This window comes from Cajanus cajan, chromosome 4 (genome assembly GCF_000230855.2).
Source record: "Cajanus cajan strain Asha chromosome 4, NIPB_CcT2T_4, whole genome shotgun sequence".
Lineage (NCBI taxonomy): Eukaryota > Viridiplantae > Streptophyta > Magnoliopsida > Fabales > Fabaceae > Cajanus > Cajanus cajan.
Genome location: NC_138520.1, coordinates 17,936,611 through 17,948,830, shown reverse-complemented (window position 1 = coordinate 17,948,830; position 12,220 = coordinate 17,936,611). Strand labels below are relative to the sequence as shown.

The following is a 12,220-nucleotide window of genomic DNA, read 5'->3' as shown; positions in this document are numbered from 1 at the left end:
GACTTGTGCATATTCATTCATGCACGTGGTACCAATCTCCAAAATCATTAAAGGCGCTTAAAATATAATGTAGCTTAGGAGCATATGGATAAGATCGGCCCTCTTCAACAGACCTTTTCAAACCAATCTTTGTAACACCATGTTTTTCAAAAAATACTATTATTATATAGTATTTAATCAGAATTATTTTTATTATTATAGGGGAATATTATTTTATACAATTTAAATAGTTATTTTGTACGTATTAAATAAGTATTTTTATTAGCATTTTAAATAATTATTTATATATTTTATAGGATAATTTACGAGTCGATATGAAATACAACCCCCTATATTTTTATAATTAAATTAATTATATATTTTATTATAAAATTTAAAAGGTTGATTTCATAGGATATTTTGATATCAAAATTATAATATTATATTTTAGGTCAGAAATATTTTATTATTATTGGGGAAAAAGTATTTTTTATTATATTTATTTATTTATTTGATTATTTGGGGGAAAAAGAGTAGCGGGTCAGGAAGTGAAATGAATTAGGTTGACCTGACTCGAGGGAATGTTAAGAAGGGGTTAGCAAATTAACCCTTATTTTGGGGGGTTTTCAATTGGTATTTTAAAGGCATGAGAAAGGAGGAAAGGAAAAACAAGAACTCTATGGAGAAGTGCTCAAAACAATGCTTAGAAATGATTCACATTGATTAAAACTAGTCGAATTTACACAACGAGGTACGGGAAAAAATGGGATCCTCATATGCATAGTCATACGAGAGAATGGATAGAGGAAGAGTTTCCTAAGATTCTTAGAAATTTTTTTAATTATTTCTATTTGCATGTTTAATAATTCTATAATGACTTATGTGTGAATTTGTACGGGTATTTCTTATGTTAATTCCTGTAATTTATGTTCTGGATGATGGATTGGATTGATTGAAATGTGCCTGTGAGTTAGGGTTCATGAGGGATTGAGGATTCTGGAATTGATGCATGTTTCTATGAAATTGATGTGTTTTCAAGTAATTATGATGAGTTCTAACTGATTAGAATATGAAAATAGTGTTGTTTGATGATTGATGAATTATGAGATGTCTGTTTGCATTTTTAGAATTGTAGAAAGTCGCATTGACACCAAGCTTAGTTCCTCGCACCGAGCGCACCTTCATGAAGATGAAGGTGGAACTTAGAAGGTTACACTAGGCAAAAATGTAATTTCGCTAGGTGTGATCCCTTGGAGTAGCCTTTCACCAGGCGAAATTATAATTTTGCCAAGTGTAATTCCTTAAGGTGGTCTCTACCAAGCCTTAGCACTGGGAAAAATTTCTCAATGCTAGGCATGGGCGAGAAGAGGAGCTCTCGGGTTGAGCTTGGCATCGGGTGAAATTGTAATTTCGCTAGGTGAGTCATAAGTGGAATTTTAATTAGATGAAGTGTGCATGCTGGATGACCTATGTGTTGCTATATGTGTGTGTGTGTGTATATATATATATATATATATTTATTCTTTTAAAATTAAATTAAATTACTATAATATCTTTTATACAAATTAACCAAATTAAAAGAAATGATTAGTTTTCTTGTCCTAAAATTTTTGGTGTAGGTTGCTAACATACTCCAACTAAAAAATAGGTAAAAGTATGTTAACAATCCCCTATATATATACATATATAGTGGTGTGTGCTAAAATGGAATGGATCTAAATGTGAAATATAAATTAAGATTAATGAGAATGTTGTGTATGATGCCTCGGCACGGGCGTGTGCCTGACACGGTGCTCGATGTGTGATGCATCGACACGGGTGTGTGCGTGACATCACTACTACAAAAACACTATTTAACATCGCCATATTTACATCAGTTCTAATAGAACTGATGTAAATCATAAACGCGGTGGAAAACTTGTAAATAAATAGAAAATACAAACATATTTACATCGGTTTTTCTTATGACCGATGTAGAAATGAAATTCGGGAGTTGTTCTACATCGGTTTTGCTTATGACCAATGTAGAAATGAGACCCTGATTTTTTCGTTTCACTCATCAGCAACCTCCTCCCCCTCTCTTCAAATCCCCAAACCCTCTTCCTCTTCGATTCCATCGCCACCTGCCCTTCCTCCTCCTTTGACCCCCGCTTCCGCAACTCCCTCCTCCACTCCTACGCCGCCGTCGCCGCCTCCCCCTCCGACTCCCTCGCCTTCCTCCGCCACATCACCCAAACCCTCATTTCCTTCTCCCCCGACCGCTCTACCTTCCACATACTCCTCTCCCACCAATCCCACCCAATCCCTCTCCCCCATCCACCAAACCCTAAACCTCATGCTCTCCTCCGGCCTCGCCCTCGACGCTGCCACCGCCGACATCGCCTAATAGGTCTGCGATGGACTTTGATTACGCTCACTACATGCTGACGGAGGGTAACAAGAAGGGAAAGGAGAAAGAGAACCCCGAGGTGACGTCACCGTCGCGAGAAGCCTACTTGAAGCAACTTGCTAAGGCTTTCAACATGAACAGAACTCGAATCTTGGCCTTCAAGAACAAACCCCCGAATCCGGTTGAACTCATTCCCAACTCCATCCTTTCGCCTCCTCCTCCTTCCAAATCCTCTAAGCCCAGGCGTTACATTTCTCAAGTATGTTAATTAAATTTGGAATTCGAAATTGTGTTTATTTGTCAGATGCTATGAAAGTTGAAATTGTGTTCTTACTGTTTGTGGAAATGGTTGTTAGAGTTCTGAGAGGACTTTGGATGCTCCTAATATACTAGATGACTTTTACTTGAACCTGTTGGACTGGGGAAGCAGAAATGTGCTCAGTATTGCCCTTGGAAACACCCTGTATCTATGGAATGCCGTTGATTGCTCGACGGCAGAACTTGTTACCGTGGATGAGGAAGATAGTCCCGTTACTAGCGTTTCCTGGGCTCCTAATGGGCGCGATTTAGCCATTGGTTTGAAAAATTCTCATGTCCAGCTCTGGGATGCTGATGCTTTTAGGATGGTAAATGTTTTACTTTTTTTAAATTTATCCATTTTGGGGGTGAATTTTGAATGGTTGACTGTGTAGATCTTTATTTGTTGATTACATTGATGTTGTATCGAAATTGAACTCTGTTTTGTGTTTTTGTGAAATTGGAATGTTCTTTGTACGCAATCTGATGTTGTGATTTGATTTGGTGACTGCAGCTAAGGACACTAAGAGGTGGGCACCAAGCGAGAGTGGGTTCACTGTGTTGGAACAATCATATCCTCACCACTGGAGGGATGGACGGTAGGATTGTTAATAATAATGTTAGAGTGAGGTCTCATATTGTTGAATCTTATAGGGGGTATCAGCAGGAGGTCTTAATTAGAGTGGAAGGAACTTAGGTCATTCAAATATGTAATCTTAGATTTCATGCTTAGATTCATGTATATATATAAAAAAACACTATTAATTAAAAAGTCTTCTATATAAAGTCTAACATAATATAAAACAAGTAGTTTTTTTTCTTTATGTATAATATATATAGTATTATATATGAAGAAGAATGAACTTTGATTTATTTTCCCGAGTTTTAGCCTTTAATTTGGTGTAGCAGAGTCAACAGTGTTGTTATATGTTCATGATTCAATAATAATGGCTAGATATGGTAACAAGTATCTAGCCTCCTCTTTTTAAAGACACGTGTAACCTAAAATTAGGTATAATAATATAATAATAAAGTTTTCATTACTAAGTAAACGAATTTATCTGAGACATGCATGACATGGTCATAGAGCAATGCCCCTAAGGAGCAACAAGTCAAAACCACTCATTCCCTATAGTTCCAAAAACAACAAGGAATACGTGACTCTCAACAAATTTTAACCAAATTCAGAGGTAAACGATGCAAAAGGTGATGCGGGATTCATGCATTGATTTGTGATGATTTTATCTGAATTATTGGTGTTAGAAAAGAATGCACAATCCAAGAGGGGGGGTGAATTGGATTATATGACCCTTTAAAAAATTTCAGAGTATTTAGGATCTTTATTTCACTTAAACTTTTCTAAGACTGAATTTTCAATGAAGTTTATTCAAAGACTTGTTTATAGAAAAATGAATGCTATATGCTTTCTTGATTACAAAATAATGAGGTTCAAATGTAATGCTCTAATTCAGATTAAACCATCAATATTCACACCCACATGTTAATCAATAATTATCTTCTTTAATGTTCAACCAAGATATTACTCAAAGTAAAAGATAAAGGTAGAAGAAGATTGCACAAGTCTTTTATACTGGTTCAGCCACTCCACATGTGACCCACATCCAGTCCTTAATCAGCACCTGGTCAAGATTTGTTCCACTATCTCAATGAAGAAGGTTTACAAGCACACCACACATGCATATACTTCAACACTAAAGATAACCACTATCTTGACCCCAAGAAAGCACCCCTTGTAGAAACCCACTACAAGAAACCTTTCCACTTGAGAAACCCTTCTCAAGATTTTACAAGTATTCACAAAAAATAAAGGAACGAATTCACCTGGAATTTAGAAGCAAATCTTAATCTTCCCCTTTCAAGAATGTGATGATGATGATGATCCTCTTTCAAACTTTTTCACAAACATTTTTCTTCTTGGATTCACAAAGAAAACTCTCCAAGATTGTCACAAAGACTCCACAAAAACGCTTTTCTAAATTTGATTATCAGTTCTAACTCATGTCTAAAGTTTCTAAAAGTTCAAACTATTTATAAAAGTTTCAGACCCAGATAATCGATTATTTTAAAGAATAATCGATTATTTTGTTCTTCAGGTTTTCTGGAAACCAACCAAGAACAATATAATCGATTATTTTGCTGGATAATCGATTATTCCAGAGAGTTATTTATGGGATAATTGATTATTTGACAAAATAATCGATTATTGCAGCAAGGCATCCCATTTTGCCTATTGCTGGAATAATCGATTATATTTAACGATAATCGATTATTTTGAGTTAGTTCTCAAAACTTCGTTTTAAGTCTCAAAATAACTTCCTAATCTTCTTAACTCATCATCATACACTCTCTACTTAGTTTAGATAAAGATTTTGCTTATGCACAAAGCACACACAACATATAAACTCATCCAAAACAATTTATATACTAATCCCTATTAATTACATAGCATTTTCTTTGACATTATCTTTGACTTTGTTTTTGTGCTTCTAAGTTGTTGTTGTTTGTTGTTGCCCTTGACACACATTTTGTGATCATCAAAACTCCTTTCAGCTTCAAGCTCCTCCAAGCTCAACAATCTCCCCCTTTTTGATGATGACAACCAATCTAGGCTCCAACCATTTTTGCTTCTAATTTCAACATACCAAACCTGCAAAAACATACACACACAAGCACAATACCTGCAAAAACAACAACCATACACACAACAACAACCTTTCTCCCCCTTTGGCATTATCAAAAACAAACCAAGCTATGTTTTACAATATAAGCCATATGCACATTCCTCAAGTGCTTAGAATCATACCAAACCAAGTATAACATAGGCATTAGATTCAATCTTAGTGAACAACACCATCTCAGCCAGAATTATTTAATCAATCAAGATACAAATGACAACTCAGAATTCTTCAACCCAAAACAGAGTATTATGTTCAACAATCAACCATGGCTCAATTTGCTCACAAGATATCAAATTTAAAAAAAAAAATAGAACATCAACAAATATGCTCAAAAACAGAGCATCAATGCACCAGCCATCCAAATCACAATTTGGAATCACAATCAAACCATCATATCAAACTAAACTTCAAATTCACCAGAATTTAATTGTTCAACAATTTAAAGCAAGTAAATTGTTCCAGAATTAAGCTATTACAAACAAATTGAACTTAAAATCCTAATTAAACTAATCAACAAAACAGAACAGGAATCAATCTTCATCTTCAGGTATGCCAAGGTGATTCTTGAGCAGCTTCACCTCATGATCAAGATCATCAAACCTGTCAAGAATACCAGAAAATAAAGATTCATGTCTTCGAGACATTTCCATCACCGCATCAAGTTTATTTAGCATGATTTTCTCAAAAGGTGAAAATGGTTTTGGCTCAGCTTCTGGTTCTCTGCCAGGTTCAGCCTCCACCTGTGGTGGCTGATCCTCATCATGCGACGGAACACCGTCCTCATCGGATGCCGGTTTAGGAGTCGGGGGTACATCTCCTTTAAACACCCATTTATCTTCCTGTTTAAGCATCCCCATATGATGCAAGGAAGATTTTTCTATCTTGTTTGAAGCATGTAAAACTATTTTTCTTTCCCCTGTCAAGTCCACACCTGCATTTTCAAAAATCTTTGACAATAACAGAGCATACAGAATTGGTCCATCTTCCTTCCGCCTTGCCTTCCACATACAATCATTAACGACTGATACCCAATCAATCTTGATTTTCTTTTTAATCACATGCATAAGTAAAATGTCATCTCTTGACATTTGGCCATGATTATGTAAACGAGGTTTCAACATCCAAGCAATGATAAAAGAAATTAAGCGGGAATTCTTTTTCATACCTCCCGCCAGAAACTTTTCATAGTTGGTATTCACCGGGTTCCTTTGATAGTCCCGGAAGGTAGTCAATTCTTCAAAATCCCCAAAATTGAAGGGTTGGGGTTTCTCTCGTCCAGAACCACTTAGCCTCGCAGCAGCCTTCAATGTTGGCACGTCCAACTTAACCATCTTTCCTTTCACCACCGATTGCATGATGCCCTCATTGCTTGTGGCAAAACAGAGAAATAACCTGATCAACTCAGGATAATAGGGACCCTCCATTTCCAAAAACTTTCCCAGTTCTTGGTTCTCTAGAAGGGTTGGAAAACTGAAACCCTCATTCTTAAACCATTCAAGCTTAAGAGTCTTCGGAGGAATGATTCTCTGCCCAGCGTACCACTCAAAGTAGTATTCTTGAGTCTTCTCATCCGGAAACCACTTTGAAATCAGTTGCCCAGAGGGTAGAGGGCGTTTGCTCCCCCTCACTTCAAGCTTTTTAGGTATCTTTGATGAAGATGCCATGAGTGGGTATTGAAGAAGAAGAAGAATGAGAGAAAATGAGAGAGTTGAGAGAGTTAGGGTTTGTGGGTTTGAGAGAAAATGAGAGAACGAGAAGTTTTGCCCTAACAACTTCTGAGTGGGAGAGTTATAAGAGGTTTTAAGGGTTTGGCGCGCATTTAACCATTCAAATGCTTCAAAAATCTTAAACGTCGCCCAGATAATCGATTATTTATGCAAATAATCGATTATTTGCATCAGCAAACACTAGTACACAAAGGGTCTTTTACGTCGGGTATTTCGAGCCTTTTACGTCGGAAAAGGTTCCAACGTTAATACGGGAGACGTAAATTTACGTCGCCTCTGAAAGACGACGTAAATTTACGTCGGGGATTCTCTCAGACCGACGTAAAAACGGGCAAAAAACATGCCACAATTTTACGTCGGACATGGCGTTGTCCGACGTAAATTTACGTCGGACAACGCCATGTCCGACGTAAATTGTGGGAGTTTTTTTTTTTAAACATTTATAAATTTTTGATATACCCAACACCTGCATATAAATATAGTACAGAATACCAAATCTAAACCAGGCAGTCCAGAATAGAAATTTAAAATTGAATGACTAAAAGAAAATAATATATAAATCTTAAAAAACATAAATTATGACAATGTAAATCCTATTATCCTAAAAAAGATATAAAACATATGTTTGTCAATGCTATCTAACTAACTAAACTAACTAACTATCAAACTATAAACATAATATCTAACTAACTAAACTTAGAAAAAAAGTTGCCCATTGTTCTCTTATCTTGAGCAACTCATCTTCGAGCAATGGTGATGGATCTTGAAAGACCTGAAACATTAATTTAAGTGTCATTAATATGCAATGTTAATTATCCTAAAGGTAAATATAGTTAAATAAATTTTGATATGAATTACCTGCGCCCAAGAATCAATAATACCCGCAGAAACTATGGCTCTCATCCAATACATGATGTAATAGCCACATTCAAACGAGTCTTGTTGCTTATTACACTAAAATGAGAAACAAATAACTATTATTTCCAAAGTCAATAAATTTAAATATTATTAACTGTATGAATTAATTTGCTAACCTTAGGGTATATGAAATGCAATGACTTTGATGATCTGGCTCTTCCACTTAAAATATTAGCTCTAGACACAATTCTAATTAATTGAAATAAAAACAAATGTTAGCCAATATATATAATTACAGTTTTAAAACATAATGAAAAAATTTAGTTACCCTTGTCATTGGCATTTAATTTCGTGGCTTGGTTTTCGATGTAGTGAACAAAACCACACCACGGTGTATTCCTTAGGAATGATTACCATTAACTGCCAATGGGACCTACATTGTATGACAAACAAATTAGTTATAAAATTACCATGATTAAAAAACCAATTAAAAAACTAACCCGTCAATGTATGGAGCCATGTATATATCTCTTCTTGAGTCACTCATCCATGGTTGCATATATTGCTGGATCTGGACCTGAGTGTTTCCTGATTTTTGGATTGATTGAGGCTCAATAAATCCATATACTTCTGCTTGTGCTTGCTCCACACTTAATTTGTCCATGTACCTAACACAAATAATTATTATAAGTTAAATGTAATTATTCTAAATTTAGACTCATAAAAGAAAATATGACTTACATGGCCCACAGTTGTATGATAGATATATTTAACATGGAGTGCTCTGCTCAACTAAACCCTCCTACAACATATTAACAATAAGTATACCCTAAACTACACTTATGAATTAAATGAGTTGAAATGAAGAGTCTTAGTTTGTATATTTTTACTTACTATTTTATCTGCAACGACCCTTACAGACTCAGAAGTCATTTGCCTATCTGATTTTGTCCGGTCTACTATCCACATCTCATGGCGGGGAGGTGACTCCACACGGTCAGCAGACTCAACCCCTGCTGCCTCTGACCTAGCCTTCTTCATTTCCTTTTTTTTTCTTTCATATCCCCCTCTTGACAATAGATGGGGTGCATCATTCTTGGCCTGTCGTTCTTGGGCAGCTATTCTTTTAGCCTGCAATAATACAAAAAAGAAAATGAGATTAATTAAAATATACCTTAAGTATTTGTGTCAATGTAAGAGTTATCAATAACTAACCTGCCACGAAGGGTCCAATCGAGTGGCACGAAATTGCATCTACTCCTCATCAGTGATCTGGTACTTTAGACAGGGAGTCTCATTTTGTCGCTCTCCAAATACATACTCCCGTGTCAAGAAAGTCTTGAAGTCTCTCCACCTGGTGGCCAGGGCAGATAACATATTCCTCCTCATGACCTCAGTGTTGGGAATGTCTAAATTTTGCTATGAAAATAACAACAATTAATAAATAATGTATTTAAATTATATAATATTCAAGAGATGTGAAAGTATATACCTGAATATCCTGCCACATGAGGTTCTTGTCAACCTCCTGAAAGTCATCCCATGATGGAATGATAATAGAAACATGTCGTCGAGCTAGGACTCCCAAATAGCTCTTAAACTTGGCAGCATTTGGGCCTGATGCCTTGCCAGAACGAGGATCCACCTCAATCGGTGTCCTCTCCTTGGCAATGCGCCCAGCTGTCAACCCAGAAAATCGGGCGACAGATCTACCTTCCCTCCTTCCACTGCCAGACCCAGAATCCTCCATAATCCTGAAAAAATTAAAGTCTCATTACTAAAACAATGAATTAATTGAATAGACAAATAATGCATCTGGAATGGCCCGTACTGAAACCAGAATGGCCCGTTCCAGATCAACAATTTACAACACAAAAGATTTTAGCAGAACGGGCCGTTCTGCAACCAGAACGGCCTGTACTGCTTGCAGAACGGCCCGTTCTGCAAGGAGAACGACCCGTTCTGCAAGGAGAACGGCCTGTTCTGCAAGGAGTACAGGTCGTTTTGGATGCAGCACGGCCCGTTCTGCAAGTAGTACAGGCCGTTCTGCTTGTAGAAAGGGCCGTTCTGCACCCGTTCCAGATGAACAAATAGAAGAAAGTAAACCAAAAATTTGCGTAGACAAGAAACTAACCTCAAACGTGTAATGTGCAGACACTTAGAGAGTTATAAACGTCCAATGTACACACAAACTCACTAGGAGACTTAGAGAATGAGAGAAAAGGGATTATTAGTTTCTGTAAACAGGGAGCGCGGGAATGAAAAATGAAACTTGCATGAATATAGGGCCATATTCACGTAGGGTATGTTGGGTGCGACGTAAATTTACGTCGGACCAGGGGGGGTCCGACGTAAATTTACGTCGGATAGTGAGAGATCCGACGTTAATGAGCTAATTTACGTCGGACCCCCCTTTGTCCGACGTAAATTAGTTCCCGTTATTTACCATTCTGCCACCGCGTTTTTATAACGTCGGTGGTTCATTGTTCCGACGTGATTTAGGTGACGTAAAAGCGTCTTTTTGCACTAGTGAAAATCCCTTTAAAACATAATCTGATATGGATAATCGATTATTTTCAAGATAATCGATTATTACAGAGAGTAGTTTCTCCTAACTTTGCCCAGATAATCGATTATTTGCAAGATAATCGATTATTCCAGTGGCCTTTCAGATTCCTCTTCTCAGATAATCGATTATTTCCCTAGATAATCGATTATAACAGTGACTCTTTAGATTCTTCTTACCAGATAATCGATTATTCCCCAAATAATCGATTATTCCAGTGGCTCTTTGAATTCTTCATCTCCTAGATAATCGATTATTACCCAAATTATTGATTATTATCATGGGTTTACTTAAAATAATCGATTATATTTTAAGATAATCGATTATTCCAGTGAAGTTTTGCTTCTCAGAAATTTTAGCTTTTCATATTCCACCAAGTCTAATTTGCCACTTGAATACTCTCTTCTATACATTAATGTATCACACATTTCTAACTATCACTCTCAAAGCATAATCAATTCAAACATGATTCATTGATTATTCCTAATTCAATTCTTAATTGGTTGAATCTTTCCCTTGGTAGAGGTTTTGTAAATATATCAGCTAATTGTTTGCTAGTCTCTACAAACTCTACAACACAATCATTCCTTTGAACATGATCTCTCAAAAAGTGGTGTCTTATCTCAATATGTTTTGTCCTAGAGTGCAAAATTGGATTTTTGGTCAGATTTATTGCACTTGTGTTGTCACATCTCAAAGGTATTTTATTTAACTCCACTCCATAGTCTCTTAATTGTTGCTTCATCCAAAGAATTTGAGCACAACAACTTCCAGCAGCTATATACTCAGCCTCAGTTGTACTTAAAGCAACACAAGCTTTCTTTTTGCTGTGCCATGAAACAAGTGCACTACCTAGTAGGTGACAAGTACCACTTGTGCTCTTTCTATCCAGTCTACACCCAGCATAGTCTGAATCTGAGTAGCCTATCAGACTTAGTGAGACTCCCTTTGGATACCACAAACCTACATTAGTTGTACCTTTCAAATATTTAAGAATTCTCTTTACACTCTTCATGTGAGATTCTTTAGGATTAGCCTGAAATCTTGCACATAGGCACACAGCAAACATTATATCAAGCCTACTAGCTGTCAAATATAAGAGTGATCCAATGATACCTCTATACTTTGAATTATCAACAGCAATTCCTTTCTCATCTAAGTCAATATTGCAATTGTTTGATATTGGTGTGGCAGCCTCCTTACACCCTTCCATACCAAAATTTTTCAGAAGTTCATTGCAATACTTGCTTTGACTTATGAAAATTCCATCATTCATTTGTTTGACTTGCAACCCCAAAAAGAATGTAAGCTCCCCCATCATTGACATTTCAAATTCTCCTTGCATGGTTTTAGCAAATTCTTTGCATAGAGAGGTATTTGTAGATCCAAATACAATATCATCCACATAGATTTGTACATACATTGTATCATTTTTAAACTTCTTGATAAACAATGTATTATCCACGTTCCCTCTTTCATAGTCATTCTCAATCAAAAATTTGCTTAACCTGTCATACCATGATATTGGAGCTTGCTTCAAGCCATAGAGTTCCTTTTTGAGCTTGTACACATGATTAGGATTCTTAAAATCCACAAAGCTTGGCGGTTGTTCAACATACACTTCCTCTTGTATCAACCCATTGAGGAATGCACTTTTCACATCCATTTGATAAAGCTTGAAGTTCATTATGGAGGAATAAGCAAG

The 12,220-nt window shown here is 36.4% G+C and overlaps 1 protein-coding gene across 1 annotated transcript; it reads left to right on the top strand.

Moving 5' to 3' along the window:
• Positions 1 to 2,017: 2,017 nt before the first annotated feature.
• Positions 2,018 to 3,654, top strand: LOC109793579 (cell division cycle 20.1, cofactor of APC complex). Its single transcript, XM_083072345.1, has 3 exons — positions 2,018 to 2,627; positions 2,725 to 2,994; positions 3,180 to 3,654. Exons 1-3 carry the CDS (start codon positions 2,376 to 2,378, stop codon positions 3,360 to 3,362), a joined length of 705 nt encoding a protein of 234 aa, XP_082928471.1. The 5' UTR covers positions 2,018 to 2,375; the 3' UTR covers positions 3,363 to 3,654.
• The last annotated feature ends 8,566 nt before the right edge of the window (positions 3,655 to 12,220 follow it).